At 40.0% G+C, this 22687-nt stretch overlaps 1 protein-coding gene across 1 annotated transcript; it reads right to left on the reverse strand.

The window, feature by feature from the left end:
- Positions 1-9702: 9702 nt before the first annotated feature.
- fbxo18 (F-box DNA helicase 1) lies at positions 9703-21826 on the reverse strand. The gene is made up of 21 exons (XM_034163442.1): positions 21575-21826; positions 20289-20456; positions 19634-20187; positions 19290-19423; positions 18866-19013; positions 17386-17567; positions 16817-16885; positions 14792-14883; positions 14432-14600; positions 14056-14269; positions 13851-13941; positions 13661-13756; positions 13364-13500; positions 12744-12840; positions 12492-12658; positions 12209-12275; positions 11921-12112; positions 11103-11228; positions 10164-10270; positions 9941-10075; positions 9703-9844 (listed from the first exon to the last, which is right to left on the reverse strand). The coding sequence occupies exons 1-21, from the start codon at positions 21591-21593 to the stop codon at positions 9761-9763; spliced, it is 3048 nt and encodes a 1015-aa protein (XP_034019333.1). The 5' UTR covers positions 21594-21826; the 3' UTR covers positions 9703-9760.
- Positions 21827-22687: the final 861 nt, after the last annotated feature.

Consider the following 22687-nt stretch of genomic DNA (forward strand, 5'->3'; position numbering starts at 1 on the left):
TGAAGACCCACAGACGTAGCAGACCTGCACAGGTCACACTGGCCTCCGTTCTGGGTCTGCCACTGGTTTCTTGCAGTTACAGACCTACTGAGCGAGTTTAAAGTTCAACTCGAAGAACAAGAATATTTCTGCCTGCATTACCACTGCACCTATGACGAAGCTTTATAGGACTTGTTTTCACCGAGGCTTTACGGGAAACCAGCGCTGACGTCACCAAGGTTCTTGGTTGGTTTGTCTGGTTTCTAAAAACATGTTTGTATGTATAAGCTGAGAAATAAAGGGAGCTTCTCCTTCCTGTTGCAAATACTGTAAAGGTGCAAATATTCGCATGGGATTTATTATGCGAATTTCGCGAGTTAAACAAGGTCACCAAATTAAATACCGCTATTTTAATACATAACGTACATATACGTACACATTCATAATGTAAACGCGAATATTAATACTGCTAAGTATGAGGTCTGTTAGAAAACTATCCAACCTTTTTATTTTTTGCAAAAACTATATGGATTTGAATCATGTGCGCTTGCATCAACCAAGCTTGAACCTTCGTGCGCATGTGTGAGTTTTTTCACGCCTGTCAGTTGCGTCATTATAGGCAGGTATCAAGTTTGCATTAATGTTATCGTGGTTCTTATGGCAACTGATCCAATCCCAAGCAAGGACTATTTGTATATAAAAATGTATTTCCTAAAATGATACATTTTGGGTTTCAAATGAAATTTATGTAGCATTTTACCCCTCGAAATCCTCAAAAAGCTTCTGCTTCGGGGGGCTTCGCCCCCCTGAGCCCCCCACGAGGGCGTTGCTCCTTAACCCCACCCGGGGCCCTGCGGCCCACTGGACCCCCAACTCAAGGATTTGAACCCCCCCTTTCACATTCCTATATACGGCCCTGCATTTATAATGCTTTTTTTATTACTTTTTATAAAACAATTGTCTGATAAAAATGTCTAAACGTATGTACATGTACAGTGTATGTGGATACAATCATGAACAACATTCCAAAGCAACAACATGCTGTCATACTAATAACAACAAGGAAATGGAATTTCAGGAAGTCCCCACACCTGCTCCTAAAATGGTCTGAACTAGAAGGTGCAAACAAGCTCCTTTCAAGCGTCTTGTAATTTCAGCCACACCTGCTCCTAATTTCAGATTTACCTCACGTGATAAACCAAAGATTATTTTTAGGAGTGATGTGTTGCTAGTTGGCCTGTTTGAATAGCCCCCTGGCTGTTGGCTCCAATGTGCCCTGCGCCATTACACACAGCGATCAGTGAAAGCAGACGGAGGGCCTCTCATACAATCTCATGTGCTCAAACAAAGAGTGTGTGAGTATCAGGATTGTTCCACTAGTTTGCCTGTGAATGTTATTGGATAAGCCTGTGGCAACTCTCTCGCTCCGGCGTAAAGCACTGTTTACCATATCAATGGAGCGAGGGGGAGGAGCTGCTCCTCAAACTGTGAATGAGCCTCAAAGTGTGAAAGCTGCTTCCAGAGCAGGAGAGAACAAACACACAAAGTTTGTAATGTGACCTTTGTGTAATAGCAGACAGAAATTGCTTTGAGATGAAGACAAACAAAACGCATAGACCATTTTGTATGTATTGTTCAAAATGTGCATTTGTGTTTATTGTTTTAACTGTTTTGTTGTACAGTCTTTCACACAAGACCTCAAATTACTGTTATAAAGTGTCAAAACAGTTGTTTATTATAGTTTGCTGTGTGTTTTTAATAAATGTTTGGAAAAAAAATTTCCGCTTTACTTTTTCCTTTATTTCTGATTGTAAACCTTTATTACACTTATAAAACACCACTATAGCATATATATTCTGAAAATACAGGTTGTCCTGAAAAAAAGACATAAAACTTGATTGTGTGATGCAGGCAGAGCTGTTAACAGCAATAATAAAACATTTATGTCAGGCGAATGAACTGTCCAAAAAATGCCCTCGGACGCCAGAGGGTTAAAGTGTTAGAATATTTTTACTATCCATGTTTTTGCTGAGACTAAATATATTTGTAAAAACATTCAAATTGAAGGCACTGGATCACAGAGCAACACATATAGACAGAAGCTTAAGTAACAAAATGGAGATAGAGCTCTTGCTTGCCTCTACTGGTGGTTGGCTCTCACTGCGGTATTGTATCACTTCCTGTTCCGGAGCACAGCGGTGTTTTGCTGTATCTGTTAACTGTTTAATCTGCGCAGTTAGATTGATCTAGTTAACTAGATAACGATTTGTTTCACAGTGTAATCTTCACGTGCCTTAACTAAAGCACTCCCTCTGATGAATCACCTCTAAATTATTTACACATTATTCACTTTGTGTGTTTTTAGGAATCCGCTAGCTTAGCGCAGCTACTAGCTCTTAGCTGGTTTAGCATGGCGGCTTCTCTTGTCTCTCCCGCACTTTTCTGCTCTGGGTGTGAAATGTTTAGTTATTCCTCGGCCTCCTTTAGCAGTAACGGTACTTGTAATAAGTGTAGCTTATTCGTAGCTTTGGAGGCCAGGCTGGGCGAATTGGAGACTCGGCTCCGCACCGTGGAAAATTCTACAGCTAGCCAGGCCCCTGTAGTCGGTGCTGACCAAGGTAGCTTAGCCGCCGTTAGTTCCCCTCTGGCAGATCCCGAGCAGCCGGGAAAGCAGGCCGACTGGGTGACTGAGGAGGAAGCGTAGTTCTAAACAGAAGCCCCGTGTACACCACCAACCCGTTCACATCTCTAACCGTTTTTCCCCCACTCGACGACACACCCGCCGAGGATCAAACTCTGGTTATTGGCGACTCTGTTTTGAGAAATGTGAAGTTAGCGACACCAGCAACCATAGTCAATTGTCTTCCGGGGGCCAGAGCAGGCGACATTGAAGGAAATTTGAAACTGCTGGCTAAGGCTAAGCGTAAATTTGGTAAGATTGTAATTCACGTCGGCAGTAATGACACCCGGTTACGCCAATCGGAGGTCACTAAAATTAACATTAAATCAGTGTGTAACTTTGCAAAAACAATGTCGGACTCTGTAGTTTTCTCTGGGCCCCTCCCCAATCGGACCGGGAGTGACATGTTTAGCCGCATGTTCTCCTTGAATTGCTGGCTGTCGCTGAGTGGTGTCCAAAAAATTGAGATGGGCTTCATAGATAATTGGCAAAGCTTCTGGGGGAAAACCTGGTCTTGTTAGGAGAGACGGCATCCATCCCACTTTGGGATGGAGCAGCTCTCATTTCTAGAAATCTGGCCAATTTTCTTAAATCCTCCAAACCGTGACTATCCAGGGTTGGGACCAGGAAGCAGAGTTGTAGTCTTACACACCTCTCTGCAGCTTCTCTCCCCCTGCCATCCCCTCATTACCCCATCCCCGTAGAGACGGTGCCTGCTCCCAGACTACCAATAACCAGCAAAAATCTATTTAAGCATAAAAATTCAAAAAGAAAAAATAATATAGCACCTTCAACTGCACCACAGACTAAAACAGTTAAATGTGGTCTATTAAACATTAGATCTCTCTCTTCTAAGTCCCTGTTAGTAAATGATATAATAATTGATCAACATATTGATTTATTCTGCCTTACAGAAACCTGGTTACAGCAGGATGAATATGTTAGTTTAAATGAGTCAACACCCCCGAGTCACACTAACTGCCAGAATGCTCGTAGCACGGGCCGAGGCGGAGGATTAGCAGCAATCTTCCATTCCAGCTTATTAATTAATCAAAAACCCAGACAGAGCTTTAATTCATTTGAAAGCTTGACTCTTAGTCTTGTCCATCCAAATTGGAAGTCCCAAAAACCAGTTTTATTTGTTATTATCTATCGTCCACCTGGTCGTTACTGTGAGTTTCTCTGTGAATTTTCAGACCTTTTGTCTGACTTAGTGCTTAGCTCAGATAAGATAATTATAGTGGGCGATTTTAACATCCACACAGATGCTGAGAATGACAGCCTCAACACTGCATTTAATCTATTATTAGACTCAATTGGCTTTGCTCAAAATGTAAAGTCCACCCACCACTTTAATCATATCTTAGATCTTGTTCTGACTTATGGTATGGAAATTGAAGACTTAACAGTATTCCCTGAAAACTCCCTTCTGTCTGATCATTTCTTAATAACATTTACATTTACTCTGATGGACTACCCAGCAGTGGGGAATAAGTTTCATTACACTAGAAGTCTTTCAGAAAGCACTGTAACTAGGTTTAAGGATATGATTCCTTCTTTGTGTTCTCTAATGCCATGTGGCAACACGGTGCAGAGTGGCTACCTAGGCTCTGTAAGGGAGATAGAGTATCTCGTCAATAGTTTTACATCCTCATTGAAGACAACTTTGGATGCTGTAGCTCCTCTGAAAAAGAGAGCTTTAAATCAGAAGTGTCTGACTCCATGGTATAACTCTCAAACTCGTAGCTTAAAGCAGATAACCCGTAAGTTGGAGAGGAAATGGCGTCTCACTAATTTAGAAGATCTTCACTTAGCCTGGAAAAAGAGTCTGAGAATTTTAACTATTAGAGAAAAAATTACTCATAACCATCCCAAAGACGTATCGTTATCTTTGGCTGCTTTCAGTGATGCCGGTATTTGGTTAGACTCTTTCTCTCCGATTGTTCTGTCTGAGTTATTTTCATTAGTTACTTCATCCAAACCATCAACATGTTTATTAGACCCCATTCCTACCAGGCTGCTCAAGGAAGCCCTACCATTATTTAATGCTTCGATCTTAAATATGATCAATCTATCTTTGTTAGTTGGCTATGTACCACAGGCTTTTAAGGTGGCAGTAATTAAACCATTACTTAAAAGCCATCACTTGACCCAGCTATCTTAGCTAATTATAGGCCAATCTCCAACCTTCCTTTTCTCTCAAAAATTCTTGAAAGGGTAGTTGTAAAACAGCTAACTGATCATCTGCAGAGGAATGGTCTATTTGAAGAGTTTCAGTCAGGTTTTAGAATTCATCATAGTACAGAAACAGCATTAGTGAAGGTTACAAATGATCTTCTTATGGCCTCGGACAGTGGACTCATCTCTGTGCTTGTTCTGTTAGACCTCAGTGCTGCTTTTGATACTGTTGACCATAAAATTTTATTACAGAGATTAGAGCATGCCATAGGTATTAAAGGCACTGCGCTGCGGTGGTTTGAATCATATTTGTCTAATAGATTACAATTTGTTCATGTAAATGGGGAATCTTCTTCACAGACTGAAGTTAATTATGGAGTTCCACAAGGTTCTGTGCTAGGACCAATTTTATTCACTTTATATATGCTTCCCTTAGGCAGTATTATTAGACGGTATTGCTTAAATTTTCATTGTTACGCAGATGATGCCCAGCTTTATCTATCCATGAAGCCAGAGGACACACACCAATTAGCTAAACTGCAGGATTGTCTTACAGACATAAAGACATGGATGACCTCTAATTTCCTGCTTTTAAACTCAGATAAAACTGAAGTTATTGTTCTTGGCCCCACAAATCTTAGAAACATGGTGTCTAACCAGATCCTTACTCTGGATGGCATTACCCTGACCTCTAGTAATACTGTGAGAAATCTTGGAGTCATTTTTGATCAGGATATGTCATTCAAAGCGCATATTAAACAAATATGTAGGACTGCTTTTTTGCATTTACGCAATATCTCTAAAATCAGAAAGGTCTTGTCTCAGAGTGATGCTGAAAAACTAATTCATGCATTTATTTCCTCTAGGCTGGACTATTGTAATTCATTATTATCAGGTTGTCCTAAAAGTTCCCTAAAAAGCCTTCAGTTAATTCAAAATGCTGCAGCTAGAGTGCTGACGGGGACTAGAAGGAGAGAGCATATCTCACCCATATTGGCCTCTCTTCATTGGCTTCCTGTTAATTCTAGAATAGAATTTAAAATTCTTCTTCTTACTTATAAGGTTTTGAATAATCAGGTCCCATCTTATCTTAGGGACCTCGTAGTACCATATCACCCCAATAGAGCGCTTCGCTCTCAGACTGCGGGCTTACTTGTAGTTCCTAGGGTTTGTAGGAGTAGAATGGGAGGCAGAGCCTTCAGCTTTCAGGCTCCTCTCCTGTGGAACCAGCTCCCAATTCAGATCAGGGAGACAGACACCCTCTCTACTTTTAAGATTAGGCTTAAAACTTTCCTTTTTGCTAAAGCTTATAGTTAGGGCTGGATCAGGTGACCCTGAACCATCCCTTAGTTATGCTGCTATAGACGTAGACTGCTGGGGGGTTCCCATGATGCACTGTTTCTTTCTCTTTTTGCTCTGTATGCACCACTCTGCATTTAATCATTAGTGATCGATCTCTGCTCCCCTCCACAGCATGTCTTTTTCCTGGTTCTCTCCCTCAGCCCCAACCAGTCCCAGCAGAAGACTGCCCCTCCCTGAGCCTGGTTCTGCTGGAGGTTTCTTCCTGTTAAAAGGGAGTTTTTCCTTCCCACTGTAGCCAAGTGCTTGCTCACAGGGGGTCGTTTTGACCGTTGGGGTTTTACATCATTATTGTATGGCCTTGCCTTACAATATAAAGCGCCTTGGGGCAACTGTTTGTTGTGATTTGGCGCTATATAAAAAAAAAAATTGATTGATTGATTGATTACAATTTGTTCATGTAAATGGGGAATCTTCTTCACAGACTAAGGTTAATTATGGAGTTCCACAAGGTTCTGTGCTAGGACCAATTTTATTCACTTTATACATGCTTCCCACAGGCAGTATTATTAGACGGCATTGCTTAAATTTTCATTGTTACGCAGATGATACCCAGCTTTATCTATCCATGAAGCCAGAGGACACACACCAATTAGCTAAACTGCAGGATTGTCTTACAGACATAAAGACATGGATGACCTCTAATTTCCTGCTTTTAAACTCAGATAAAACTGAAGTTATTGTACTTGGCCCCACAAATCTTAGAAACATGGTGTCTAACCAGATCCTTACTCTGGATGGCATTACCCTGACCTCTAGTAATACTGTGAGAAATCTTGGAGTCATTTTTGATCAGGATATGTCATTCAATGCGCATATTAAACAAATATGTAGGACTGCGTTTTTGCATTTATGCAATATCTCTAAAATTAGAAAGGTCTTGTCTCAGAGTGATGCTGAAAAACTAATTCATGCATTTATTTCCTCTAGGCTGGACTATTGTAATTCATTATTATCAGGTTGTCCTAAAAGTTCCCTGAAAAGCCTTCAGTTAATTCAAAATGCTGCAGCTAGAGTACTAACGGGGACTAGAAGGAGAGAGCATATCTCACCCATATTGGCCTCTCTTCATTGGCTTCCTGTTAATTCTAGAATAGAATTTAAAATTCTTCTTCTTACTTATAAGGTTTTGAATAATCAGGTCCCATCTTATCTTAGGGACCTCATAGTACCATATCACCCCAATAGAGCGCTTTGCTCTCAGACTGCAGGCTTACTTGTAGTTCCTAGGGTTTGTAAGAGTAGAATGGGAGGCAGAGCCTTCAGCTTTCAGGCTCCTCTCCTGTGGAACCAGCTCCTAATTCAGATCAGGTGACCCTGAACCATCCCTTAGTTATGCTGCTATAGACTTAGACTGCTGGGGGGTTCCCATGATGCACTGAGTGTTTCTTTCTCCTTTTGCTCTGTATGCACCACTCTGCATTTAATCATTAGTGATTGATCTCTGCTCCCCTCCACAGCATGTCTTTTTCCTGGTTCTCTCCCTCAGCCCCAACCAGTCCCAGCAGAAGACTGCCCCTCCCTGAGCCTGGTTCTGCTGGAGGTTTCTTCCTGTTAAAAGGGAGTTTTTCCTTCCCACTGTTGCCAAGTGCTTGCTCACAGGGGGTAGTTTTGACCGTTGGGGTTTTTACGTAATTATTGTATGGCCTTGGCTTACAATATAAAGTGCCTTGGGGCAACTGTTTGTTGTGATTTGGCGCTATATAAATGAAATTGATTGATTGATTGATTGACAAAAACACGCTCAATTGTGGCTTTTAGTACTTTTAAAATTGGAGCCAGTTGTACAACATTAAGAGGTATCAGTTATCCAGTATTAATCTATGCTGGACGATGTTTTAAAATCCATATAAAAATGTATTGTATTTACTTAACTCCATGACTTTGCATTCCATTTTACGCTTTACAGCAGATTATTAGCCAAAATAATTGGGAAACTGCTGTCTGGTCTTACTGCAAGCAGGGGAGCAGCAGATTTGGCTTTCCATTCAGATTCCTGGTGGGAAAAGATTTGATTATGTCCAGATGTTTCTCTGCTCACTTTTGCTTCATTGTTATCACACAGCTGCTGAGCCAAACACTCTTCCAAATTCCTTTAATTTTCACCCACGACGACCAATTTTCTCACGAGTTAAGAAATCACACAGCTTAAAGAGGGTCAGAGATGTTCGGCAAATTGTAAAATAATTATAAAACTGCATTTGTTTAGATATATTAATTTTTGCTTTGTTAAAAATGATGCTTTAACGATGTTACTAAAAGTAACATTTCCATTTTAAAATATTGGTTACTTGAAATTGTAGTTTATGATTATTGTTAACACCGTAACTCCTAAATATTTTAGAATGGGAATCCTTAGGTGATTCCAACCATCTCACAACAAAGGCAAAAGAAAAAACAGAATTAAACTGTAAAATCTATCATGTTTAAGAAGAAGAAAGGGGGTGCAAATACTCAACATTAACTATTGCCCAGCACAGAAGGAAATGGCCCACACATTTTATCCAGCTGCTGTTTTTCAAAGCATGTTTTTAACAGCCTCTTTTCTCGCCAGCACGGGGGCTGTGTGCGTGTTACTTACAGGCCGACACAAATCTACCAATCTGGACTTTTGTGGTATTTGGCATTTTTAATGAAAAGATGGAAAAAAACATTCCTCATAGAACTTGATCACAAGATCAGACCACGTTGATTGTAACTGTGATTGCTCCTAACACCACTTGATGGCGTTACAAGCTGTTACAGTTGTGAGAAGGGAAGGCAACAAAAGCCTCAGTGCTCAACACCAGGCAAGTCAAAGCCAAAGTCAAAACAAGGAAGTTGCTACAATTCCAAAACATCAAAAAAAAAAAAATACAGCTAACGCCAACCAATCAAAAATGTTGGTCTGAGCGGCAATGGATACAGACATAAGATCAAGGAATAGAAACACTCCAAGTTAGACTTTTACTTTTAAACTCTGGGCCGCTGTCATGGGAGTTTAATTGGGGTTCCACTGGATTCAGATAACATTTGATGGTGCCACACCCACTTATCACCACTGATTTTCATACATACTTTTCTGACTATTCCTGACAGAATAAATATTCCACAGTTTACCAAAAAAAATTAACACACTGAGATTTTGGACCAGTTCAGACATTAAGGCAGCAACACTGGAACAAAAAATTCTTCTTTGAGATGTCTGAAGTATAGTTTGGAAATGACGCAAAGCTCTGCAGGAGCCAATAATAAACTTAATTTTGTAAAAAAAAAAAAAAAAAAAAAAAAAAAAAAAATCAAAATCTTTTATATCAAGTCGCTCTTATCTCTCAATAACAATTAAAAAATACAAATATAAAACAGTTCAAACCACACAGTTAACATTTTCTCCATTGCTCGAAGTATAAAGTGAGATTTGGTTATAAAACAGTTCAGTCTCTCTTTAATCAATAGTCACCATGGTTGAACGCAGTTTCCTTTCAGGTTTTGGAACCCAAACGAGATCAGATTAACAGCGGCAGTATCATATGGTGGTGATGAAAATGTAGGCGGTCTGGTACTGGATCCATTGAGCGAACGTCGTCAGTCATGAGGAAGACGGACGGCCCGATGCGTGTCCACACGCACCTTTCGCAAAGTGGACCGCCCGAAGCACGTAATGTCCATCTGGTGAGAGACGAGACCAAAACTTAAAAATAAGCTACAGAAAAACTCAATGAATAAACAACAAGAGGCTTTAGAAAGAGCGGCTTCGCTTCTTACAAATTTCCTCTCTTGTTTGCACATGAGGAACGCCGAGTCCGGCCTGGTGCAGTTGGGACAGTCTGGGATGCAGCAGGGGAGGAGCTGAACTTGCTCCTGAAGATCGCTGCGCATCGCTGGCTTCAGCATGTATTCCTGAAGATCACCAGAAGGTTACGACATGAACACCACCACCACATGCTCAGAATACACAGTGAACACGTCCGTCCACAAGAGGACCTACCCCAGCTAAGGTGAGGATATTGTAGATGCTCTTGGTGATGACCAGTGAGGTCCTGGCACGCGTCACCGCAACATACAGCAGGTTCCACTCGTCATCAGGATAATCACCTGGAACATGATGAAATTAAGGGAGGCTGAAGGATTTATTCTGACCAAAGTGATCCAAGCGGGAAATAACATTAAGAATGATTTCATTTATCTCTCCTTTGTAATTACGAACTTTCCATATTAAATGTTAGGTAATTTTTGGAAACTGATTTGGATTTAGAACTTATTTGTTAATGTATTTATACTTTATTTTAATAAATCAGAATATCTCAAAACTACAAATAAATTTCAATAAAGTAAACTAGTAAAAAAAAATAAAAAAATCTGCACACTTGGATCAATGCAAGTCTCATTGTATTAAAGAGACTTGCATTGATCCAAGTGTGCAGATATTCTTTGGGTGATCTGGTATCTTTTGGTTGTGAGTGCGGTGATTTGCTTTCAGTATCAAAGTAAAACTAAAAAGCAGATCTGGATCAAGGGGTGGAGCTTGTTTATTATCAGTATTGCTTAACAGTTTAGTCATCAGGATCAAAGTTCAGGATCTGCACCTTGATCCTGACTGCAGGATCATAAGACATAACCTTCCTTTTTGGAAGGGGGCTGAAAAACCAGAAGAACAATCAGGATGAAATGAATCAGTTTGTCCTGACACGGATCACGTAGCAGATTAACAAACACCTACTGAGTTCACTGCTTGCCATAAGATTCTAAACATTACAGAAATCTGGGTTAAATGGAATAATGGGAGAGCAAAATAAGATCAATAACAGATGAAGATATAAAGCTGTTTAATGCACGTCTGAATCAATTTTATTCACACACTGATTAAGGAAACATTTCAGCTCTTCTTTTACTGGCACTCAACAATTAGAAAAATAAATAAGCTCACTTATTGAAAAAAAAGAGCCGCGGTGACGATTATGCCTGGAATTGGGAACCTTGATGAAGTCATCTGTGACCAAAACATTGTCGAATTCCAGCCCTTTAGACTTGTGAACCGTCCCGAGTATAAAGTCTGAAACAAGACAAAGGTGGTCCTGAAACACAAATGTTGTTAAAGATGTGCTGAAATGAATAAATGTTTACAAAACAAGAAGCGCTTCAGTTCCCAAATGGCCCGACACGGTTCTATGAATGATCTCAACCGAGCATTGATGGGTTGGTGGAAGCTGGCGTTAGCGCAGACACAAGTATCTACCTGCACTTTTAATACAACTCTTTCTACTGTAACACACTCACAGGAGCACTGTGTTAGTCAGGGAACAGGAATAAAATCCACATCTGAGTTTTGTGCACTTGGTAGAGAAACAAGTCAACTGATCACTCGTCTGTTTCTCGACAACGTTGTAGCATCGTGACAAGCTGTAAACTCTGTGAAAACGGCTTTATAAGGTTAAGTAGAGATTTTTGTTTTGTCTCGTTTTAAGTGGGACAATTTTACTAAAACATTATATTTAATACATTTCCCTCCAAAGACACTAAGGAGAAAAAGGCTTCATGCAGATCTTTTATTCTCAATAGTTTTTTTTTGTTTTGTTTTTTATGTTGTAATTCTTTTACTTCTGTTTTTAATTATGTATTTGAATTTTTTTATGTTGAACTGTTCTGTGTGAGGCACCTTGAGACGGCTTTTGTTATGATTTGGTGCTTTATAAGCTGATTAAATTGAAACTGAATTGAATTATGTCCGTGTGTGTGTGTGCATACCTGCTTTACGTAGGTCGTCTTCGTGACAACTTTTGAGTCTCCTCACTAGTTCGGGGACTCGATTCCTGTATGCATCAGCAATAGAAAGTTTGTTTTGCAGTTCTAGATCCTCTGTTTCTTTTGCGTACATCTTCAGGCTGAAGTAGCCGTTCTTCTTTCGAGCAAAAATGCGGATGAAGGAATCTTTGACATCTGAAGGGAGAGCAGATTTTTTTTAACAAATCATTGGTATAGACTAGGTATGGTGCCTATGCTGTGGGAACACCTGTGCTTGTCTCTGAGACTCACAGGTTGGCTCTCCCATCATCAGCTGCCAGATGTCCAGGATCCTTTCCAGACCAATATTCATGACGCCCTGCAGGAAATAATTTAATAAACAGGTTTTGATCAATCTGGCTTTTGGAATCCTGATCGCTTTGGATGAACATTTCCCATATAAGAGATGCTAAATATGCAACTTTAACATACTGAAGCCGTTGGCAGCTTCTGAACCTCAGCTCCAAAGCCTAATCAGATCATGGAGTGAGATGTTCTTTCTGCATTGTCTTCATAGCTACGTGTGCACACTCACTCCTATAAAGTGGATTCGGCATTGCAGGTTGGCATCGGTTAGTCGGACGGCTTCGCTGAACACAGTCACGTTGGTTCTTGACAGGATGGCCGTCGTGCCCACGTTTTGACCTTCTCCGCTCCTCGCTGTTGTCAATATCTTGTCTGTGCTCTCATCACACACTCCACCTTGGCACGGACACAAGTACGCAAATTCATGCCGGTAAACTGAGCTATTGTTAATTTTCTAAGACGAACCACTTGCAGTACTCACCCTTCACATCTTGTCCTACTAGAATCTTCTTGACATTCTTGCATACTTTAAGGATGGTGTTACCTATGTAGGCAATCTCTGAGCCAAACCGGAAGCTCTGATCGGGGCAAATAATAGCATGATGGTTAAATTTTCTAATTAGGACAAAACTGATGGATGTATAAAATATAAGACAAGCGCTGATCTCAAATAATCATCCAGCTGTCAACACGAGGAAGAAAAGGTAAAACCAGTAACCCACACTGAAATATAGCCTCATTAATGAAAATCATAACTGGGTATAATCTGGGCTATTTTGTACTCAGCATGCTTTGCCGGTAATTTGCGGGAAACTTCAATCAATCTGTTAAAGAAATCTCCCTCAAAAGCTGAATATGACGGAAGGATTTTGGATGCAAGCTTCATCTAGCAACATATGGCAACTAAAAAAGAAGAAGAAGGAAAAAAAAAACTATCTGTAATCTTGCATTCTGATTAAAAGTTTTTGCTGCATCATTTGGAATCAGTTTTTAAAGCCACCAATAAACTAGGATCTGATTTGAGAGAAGACAAAATTCAAGGACATAACTATACTTTTTTCTCCTGTGTATGTGTTTCCCCGTGTGTGTTGGTGTACCTACCTCTGTCAGGTAGTAGATGTGTGTGTGCTGTATGAGGTCGAGAGCGTTGACGGCACCTTTGAATGTGTAGATCTGTTGATGAGGGTCTCCAACCAGGATCTTAGCACAGCTCTGAGACATCAACACATCTATGATGGCTGAAAGGGGATAAAACAAGGACAAGAATGAGGAAAAACAAACTCACACACTGTACTGACAACGTGCAGGCCAGAGATCCAACAGAAGAACCAGTCACATAACAATATAAGGAAATAAAACTTATTTCTTTGCATAATAATGTGTGAGAATTCTGATTACCTGGAGTACAGTCCTGTGCCTCATCAATGAAAATTACATCATACTGGTCAGAGAGGAGGGGCTTTGGGTCCTGGAGCTGCCATAATTTAAGGTAACCTGTAAAGGTCTCAGTTAAATACCAGAGAGGTGTTCCCGATAACATAACAGCAGAATCATCTTGCAGTTTATCAGTTTCTGTAAATCGACGTACCATCGTGAGTCATGCAGTAGCTGTTCTCCTCCGATACACTACTGAGGTCCTTCATTTTGTCCCAGATCATTTCTGCATCTCTGACGTACATCTTTCATGAACAAAAAAGTAGACCCAAATTCTGTCTATTCGATGATGTGCTATGCAAGCGGAGTAGACAAGTTAGCGCTGAGGATGCATTATCAAGAACAGGCGTACTACATACCAACTTCTCCTCAGGTTTTAAGACGACGCTCACGCCGTCCCTGTTTTTCCGAGAGACGTGGTCGACGCTAATGTTCCGGTCTGCTGAGGCCATGTATGCATTGAGAACTGTTACTACAACTTTGGAATTAGCATAGCCGCCGCGGCCTGCAGGCAGAATCGAACTAATGGAGAATGGACTGAGTTTACAGGTCAGCTTTTTGTGATCCTTATACCTGCAAAAACAGCACAGACACATAAGCAATGTAGTTTTAAACTGGACATTATGCTGCATGAACCTACCAGTCACAAGAAAACAAGCAGGACCTTCTACACTTGCCACTTTGGGCTACTGCTAAACTGTTTCCGTTCACCTGCAGCAAAATTTGTGTTATTACCTCTTGCCAATATCCCTGTAGGCCATGGAGTGGACAGTCCTGCAGTGTACATTCACTGGAAAGCGGCGTGTTGCCTCAACAGCAACTGACTTGTTGAAGGCCACATACAGAAAACGGAGGTGTGGCCTCTTCTCTGCAAACTTTATCAATGTCGTTGTCTTCCCTGTACCTGCCGGAAGCATGAGAATTTGTTGTGTGTGTTTGAAACTCATAGAGGGTGGTACAGCTCAAAAACTAATGGTGTATAATTTAAACAGCTGGCTGAATAACCACATCTGTAGATGAATGTCCCACATGACTGTGAGATGGGTGTGGCTACAGTACTGCTGGACACAACTGTTGGTGTTGGTGTTACTCTACCTGCAAAGGCTATGATTTTGACCACGTGATCTTCTCTGATGTCGTGACTGAGGATCCGCTGCTGTTCACTCGTAAGCTTGAGCTGGGGCTGCCTAGCACAAACACACACATGATGGCCATAAAAAAAAAGAAAAAAAAAAAAAAGGTCACAGCGTATGTGTAGGATTTCAATGGTCCAAAATACTGGACTCAAGCCACAGCAGACCTACGTATTTCTAAAAATAGAAACATAATCTGACAGTAATAGTTAATACGATTCTGTTTAAAATGACCAGATCTTTGTAAACGAGACAGAAAAGATAACTGCAGTGTGTCCACAAGTGTGCAAGTACAGTGGAACTGTGTGATGAAATCAATGCAGACATCTCCTGTCTAGACTTGTAGAATGTAAGCTCCGTGTCAGTTTCTCCGAGCTGGGTCTCATCTTTTATATCTCATTTAAAAGCACAAAGACATTTTGTGTATTTGAGGTATATGAACAAAATAGAACTGAATTAGTTAAAGTTAAGTCATCATTCATTTCCCTGCAACAGTTGTGTTCATATGCGGCTCAAAACACAATCAGCTCAAATCCCTCTGCTCAGCTAGGCTACAATAACACAAACACATACAAATGACTCAGTGAGATCAGATTTTAAGGTTCTGCTACTAGTCTATAAAATTATTCATGGACTGGCACCTCCCTACCTAGCTGACCTAATTAAACCTTATGTACCGGCCCGGGCTTTGCGTTCTCAGGGTGCAGGACTACTTTGTGTCCCAAGGGTGAATAAGAAGTCTGCAGGTCACAGAGCTTTCTCTTATCATGCCCCTGTTCTGTGGAATGATCTCCCTGTGTCAATAAAACAGTTAGATTCTGTGGAGACTTTCAAGTCCAGACATAAGACACACTTATTTTCCCTTTTATATGGCTAGCATATTGGCATAGAATGGTTCTACGCTTTTTACTCTTAATTCATTTTATTAGGAAACAGAGCGTGCCACAGCCTCAACTTTATCTAAATTCTGTGTCTTTTAGTGACGCTCAGGGCTAGTGGCCAGCGATCACCTTAGTATTTCCTATTTTTCTTGTTTGATGCTGACAAATTATACTTTATTTCCTGTCTTTCTGATGCCTGATTGTTTTTTCTCTCTGTTTAAGGTGCAGCTCCATCCAGAGATGGGTGGTATTTGTGCTGGAGACCCTCCTGTCCTGTGCACCAACAGCATTTTCTGTACATTCGTTTTGTGAATTGTTCTGTAATTTATGTCTGTAGCATGGCCCAAGCAGAGGGTCACCCCTTTGAGTCTGGTCTGCTTGAGGTTTCTTCCTCAGAGGGAGTTTTTCCTTACCACTGTTGCTCTGGGGGTTAGTAAGGTTAGACCTTATCTGTGTGAAGCGCCTTGAGGCAACTCTGTTGTGATTTGGTGCTATATAAATTAAAATAAATTGAAATTGACTCCATTCATACTTGGCATGTAATGAAAATGCATTATGAATACATAAAAGGTACAAAATAAATTAATATTAATAACAGGATATTGTCAAAGTCAGAATTTTGTTCTCATTCAGACTTGTTGTGAATGGAAGTGGCAGCGGTGGTTCTCACAACCAAGCCACCTCATGATGTGTGTTTTCCATCTGAAAACATGATTAAATCTTTGTGGAAGTCGAAAACACTTTAGAAGAAGAAGAAAAAAAAAAAACTTGGACAAGCATTTCTGTCAGGTTGTCAGATTCTCTTCACTCTGAATTAACCAAAAGACAAGGGGTGGAGGTGATGTCAACTCTTCTACTTGATTTATTTATTAAAAAAAAAAAAAAAAAAAAAATTATAAAGTTTTTTTTGGAAGAGTTGAGTAAATATTGGCATCTCACCATTTATTTAAACACTGTGGGGCACATTCTGATTTTATCTCTCTCAACACTTGCCATAAGTCACTACAAAGATGTGATCCAAAAAACGTGACAAATCTGACTGCATTCCTCTGTCGGCTGGAAGAGGTACCGGTACTAATGGTTGATCACTGCTGCTTTTATCTCACCTGTTGTGACCAGAACTGACACAACTGTTCTCCATCAAGTGAAGCACATAGTAGATGTTGTAATGCAACCTGTAGAAGCCAAATAAACAAATAACAAAAATGGTCAATGTTGCACAGTGGCTGGGGAGAAAAAAAACGATGAGTGACGCGTGCGTTTTAGTAGCAATGGGACGACTAGTCTTAACAGTCAACTATGACTAGCTAACATCTGACTAGTCGAAAGCCAGTTATTAAGTTCAGTTATCCCTTCAAAGAAAAGACCTGCTGAAGCTGCCACCACTCCCTTCGCTCAGTGAAGAAAGGGTAGTCAGCTCAAACGGAGTAGTCTATACCTAGTAAATGAATGCAGGTATTGTCTTCATGCTAAATGCTGTTATTTGAATTTGTGATTGTGTGCTTATATTTCTTAAAATGTCACATTTGAGTTTCACCATGACTATTTGAAATTGGCTTAATCCATTCAATGTCAAATTTAATCGCAGACTAGTCGATGAATAATGATACTCAACTAGTCGACTATTTTCATTAGTCGTCCCAACCCTACTTTTTAGACACTTTGGAGGTTTTACCTGTTACTTATCTTGACGCCGTTTCTCTGCAGCGCGAGCAGCATCATACCCGTGTGGCTGAGGTACTCTGTGATGGCCACACTTGACATGCAGGTTGTGAGCAGAGACACCAGTGACCGCACATCGCTGACCGTCTGACTGAAGAGCAGTATCACGGCCATAGCAGCATACGGGTTGGGATGCTGGAGTGAAACAAAATATAAAGGGAACATTATCATGGCTGCACCCTACTAAAATTATGCACAGACTGTTTCTGAAAGCGTGACTACAGGTGAAAAAACTGCACTTTAAAAAGTTATAGCCAGGCAAATATAGCGCTCATCTTTGTACTGTAATTTCTCCCGGCTCTTTATGTAATTTACTGCCCCTTACAAAGAACCACATTGATATATTCCTCATTTTGAATTTACTGAAGGTCACGTTGAAACCTACAGACAGCGTCCATCTTGTGAAGGGACCAAGAACGTAGCTTGCACAACACTTTTATACACTGTGGGTGTTACAGTGGGTGTACTTTAGTCTACATGTTACTGGCTCTCACAGATGGGTGGGGGGGGGGGGGGAGCCCTCCCTGTATATAAACTTGCATATGTGTGATGGAAGTGAAACGTAACTCTTATGTTTAAACAGATTTCAGAGATTTCCAATCAAATGACAAAAGCAAATACTTGATCACTCACGTAAAATACGGAATTAGTACAGATATTATCTAACAGTACTCAAACTAGGTTAGACAACTAACAGACATTAAAATACCATCTTCGCATCTTATATAAAAAAAATGTTTCTTTTACAGAAAAAATTTGTTCGAATAGCTACTTTGTCGAAACCTTGTGCTCCAAGTGCACCTTTGTTTTTCAAATTGCAGCTCTTAAATATCTTTCATATAAATATCTTCCTGACCTGTACATTTGTCTTCAGAGCTCTTCATGATACTAGTTGGCCTTTTTTTTTTTTATTAAATATTATTTTGTGCATAACCATCATAATTATCCGACAAGGCAGACCTCATATTTGCATTTATTTTTCCACAGAACTTATCAGCGTCGCATCAGATATCGTGTTAAATCTTGGAATAATACAGTACATCTTCTAAATCCACCACTTTATACAGATATAAAAGTGGATTAAAAGTAAAACTCCTGTATGAGTACTTATGTCAACTTATTACCTGGTTTTAACTGGTTTAAATGTTTTATACTTTGTGAATTGATATAATACTTTTGTTTATTGTTGTGATATTTTTGTTTGGGAGTGGGTCTTTGATAAGCCTCTTTGGCTTCTAACTCTCCCTTGCACAATATGCTCATATTGTATTATATATATATATATATATATATATATATATATATATATATATATATATATATACACACACACACACTTTTTTTTTATTGCAAATTGTGATTTCCATTGTGCTAAATAAATGAAAGAAAGAATCTTCTCTGCAATGCAAACCCATTATGTGATCGGGTCATACCGCAGTTCCAACACTGAGATCCATCTGAATATCAGGCATTCGTAATCTGATAGAAGCCTCAGCATGAGGAAACAGGCGATGTTTCTTTACACACTCCAGAACACTGTCCAGCTGCACCCGTTCACCCGCTTTATGCTGAGCCATTAATCTAACAAAACAACAGAGCAAAAACTTTATTATTACAAACATACGTATGTGCCAGTCATGCTTTTTAATTAATTTTGAAACTGACGCTTAGGTGCACAGTAAACAATGAAAACAAAGTTTAACCTTTCCAAAGAATATAATCGCAACTACAGTTGATATGCCTGGAAACCGTGTGTCAAAGTCCCACTACATATTCAAAATATAAAGCTGCAAAGCGACTTTTTCTTGCATCAACTGTAAAAGCAAAGTTCGGTTTTCCTTTCACTGTGGAACTTACACAACCAGTGAACGGACACTGCGATCCGACACAGGTCCTGTTATGCCGCTGGTGTTGAGGAGGGAATTGATCTCCTCCACGGTGCCTTTCTCCTCCAGCATGTATCGGTAGTATTGTTTTTTGAAGGGAACAAACTGGAAAACGAGATACACAAAACATCTGACACAAATGATTACATTTCTTGTTGCCAAATTTGTTTCCAAATTATAGGAACCTGTGGGGGGAAAAAAGGCTAAAGTAATGTTACTTTATTCTGTCTTTAGAGTTTTTGGTGGCACCTGGTAGTGCTGGAGGGAACTGTGAGTATGAGATGAGTCATCAGGAGATGACATGGTTGGTCTTACCTTAGGGTCACAGACAATGTCCCTCCATCTTTTGCAGGTAAGCATAACACCAGAGTAGAGGTCCCGCGCAGGGAGGAGACACAGCACCAGCCTCAGCACTTCCTCTGGTAGATCATCTACACAACCCTGTGGCTCAATCAGGTCTCTGCAATTTCCCAGGAGGCCATAGTGAACATCAGGTAATGCCTCCACCTCCTCTTCCTCACTGTTTACCTGTGAGCCATTTTTAGTATCACTTTGGTCCCATTCATTATCATCCACGAACATCTCTGGGGTCAGTCCCTCTAGATAATTCATCTCTTTCTCAGACTCTGGCTGTAAAGGGACAGCTAAAAGGCTAACATCATCATCTGTATCATCAGCAGCCTCCTCCATCATTCGTAGTTCCTCATCTGAAAGATGTTCTTGCAAAACAATTTCTCCATTGGGTATATTTGCTTGAAGGGAGGAACAGCCCTGATCCAGTTTCTGTGGACTGGAGCTCACGATTCTTGTGACGGGGTAGAAGGTGTCGATGCATCTGTTCCGCCAGGCGGGGCTTCTTGAAGTACAGCCTGAATGAGAAAAAACAGAGAAGCAATAGCTTCAAAAACAGGTGCATTCTAATTTACAGAATTGTGAAAAGTGTGACACCAGATGATTTCCTTAAGATTACCGCGTTTCTGTTGCTTGGTGGGTGTCTTGGGGTAAAGCCTCTGATTGGGGTCAGAGGTTCCCTGCGTATGACTGACAGATTGGGGTTGAGCAAGGACATCACTGGCCACTCCACTGCGTCCCAGTTCATCACACTCCTCAGAATTCAGGTGCCTCCTCTTGGCTTTCCCTGAAATGGCAAGATCACACAAACACGCAAGTCCAACAATGACAAAGTACTCTAAATTAGTGCTTCTGCTTTATGAATGCGCAAGGCTGGTATTTTAGTTAATACTGACAAAATTACCAGCCAATGTTACTGTCTGACAAGATGTTTTCTCTTTTAGCACAACAATGAAATGATGGATTTTGAAGCTGCTGTATTATACAACTTTTTAAGCAATTTAACAGAGATTACACATTTTCATAAACACATGTTAAAGTTTGCACCATACAGTTAGTATTTCTTAATGATATAAAGTCCAACATATTCATTGTCTTGGAAATGTTCATGTCCCCTGATTTAATCTTTATTTTCAGTTTCCCCAATTTCTTATGTCTTCTGAAGATGGAAAGGTTGTACTTAAAAATGGCTTAAATGGTTTTTGAGATATAAAGGGCCGTGATTATCACAAGATAAAGGGCATCATGGCATCAAAGCTGTACAGGCCCCAAATGGCGAATTTCAATCTAAAAATTTAGGGTTAAGGTAAGGGTTAGGTTTAGGTAAAAATCCCCCCCCCCCCAAAAAAGGGAACCTTTTACGCCAAAGCTTAAACCAAGGACTCGATACGACTTTTGATGATTCACTCTCACTGATAATTGCAGTGCTCTCACCCTCACTGGGTATTTATTTATTATATTTTTTGTTATCATTATTTATGTATTGTTACTATTCTATTTAATACTTTAAGTATTTTAATACTTTATTTAATTTTCTTTTGTTTCTGCGTAGTGGTGTACAGTTCTTTCACTGCCTTGCTATGTTCTGTATGTTGTATTGACAAAAAACAAAGTGCTAATCATAAAAAAAAAAAAAATCTGCATTTCACATCTTGATGTGTCAACTCCATTCTGGTGGCGTACTGAGGAGAAATTAGAAAAATCCTGTGGACCTGACTGTACAGAAACCGTTCTGATCCACACTCCAATCCCCTAGGTGGCGGTACTGCTATTTATCAACCGTGATTTTTATGTTTCCCACCTCACTCCGTTTGTTGCCAAACACCAGTTAAAAGAACAAAGATAGATCTTTATCTATGCTTCGGATCAGAGAATGTGATAGTTTCTGGATAACACGAATCCTACCTTTAACGGCCACCTCCATCTACATTTATCTCAGAAAAACGGCGATCTGGGACATATTAGTTCGCCCACATAAACAGTGCCAGCGGCTACTGCTAGCTAACGTGTAGCTGCAGCGTTAAACGCATTTCAAAATGAAATGTAAGGCTAGATTAAAAAGTCTCAATGAATAACGTATTATCCACGACTTCGTGTTTTTTTTCTTGATATAAAATGTCGCGACGGTCCGTCTGTTGCTGTTCCGCTGAATCCCCGTATGGAGGCCGCTATTGGTTCACCAGGAATCACGTGATGAAATGAAACGACCTTAAATACATTTCATAGCAGCATATTACACACTGTACTTAAAACCATACAGATATGTTAAGAGTAAAAGAAGTAGTGCCCACATCAGTGTGACCATTTATTTGAGTTTTAAAGGGTAACTGTTGCTAATAGTTTATTTCTCTGATCTAAAACAGCTCTGTGCTGAAACTCTCACTCTCATTGACCTCATTCACTGTGTACCTCACTCAACCATCATGTTTTTGCTTTTTTAAATGTTATGGTTAAATTAATACCATATTCTTTCTGTAGGGTTGTGTGGAGAGATAACTGTTATTTGAGTTTTAAAGTATAACCACTGTACTTTCCAGTTTAACAGTGTACTCTGATTACACTTCTGTGTGAAAACAATTGGTCTCTCGCTCACTACTACGCCTGCTCCTAATCCATCAACAGTCCAGCATCCAGTAACCATCCACTAGGTGGCAGCAACTTCTATAAGATATTCTACTGCATTCACAGTGACTGTAAACTCAAGAAAACTATTTGGAAACTTCTAACTTCTGAAAAACATGTGTTCACCTAATGAACTCAGAAGACAATAGCATATTAAAGCTTTTGTTGCCTTTGCAATGAACACATAAGTTAATACAGTTGCTTGCCGTGGGTGCACAAGATGGAAAATGGGTCAGATGAATGTATTTCTATTTGCTGTCTGGACTGAGTAACAGTATGAATTATTGCAGACATCTTTCCAAAACCTATAACATTGACAACTTCACTAATATATAAAGAATACAGATAAAAGTAAGTAATTTAATAAAAGTATTTAAATGGCATTTGTAATATTAC

The sequence above is a fragment of the Thalassophryne amazonica genome, chromosome 22 (genome assembly GCF_902500255.1).
Source record: "Thalassophryne amazonica chromosome 22, fThaAma1.1, whole genome shotgun sequence".
In the NCBI taxonomy this organism is placed as follows: Eukaryota; Metazoa; Chordata; class Actinopteri; order Batrachoidiformes; family Batrachoididae; genus Thalassophryne; species Thalassophryne amazonica.

Coding starts and splice junctions, on each gene's coding strand:
- fbxo18 (XM_034163442.1), bottom strand. Junction 16,886..17,385: donor GGCGTCAAGATAAGTAACAG/GTAAAACCTCCA, acceptor TGGCTTCTACAG/GTTGCATTACAACATCTACT. Junction 13,757..13,850: donor CTACTGCATGACTCACGATG/GTACGTCGATTT, acceptor AGACCTTTACAG/GTTACCTTAAATTATGGCAG.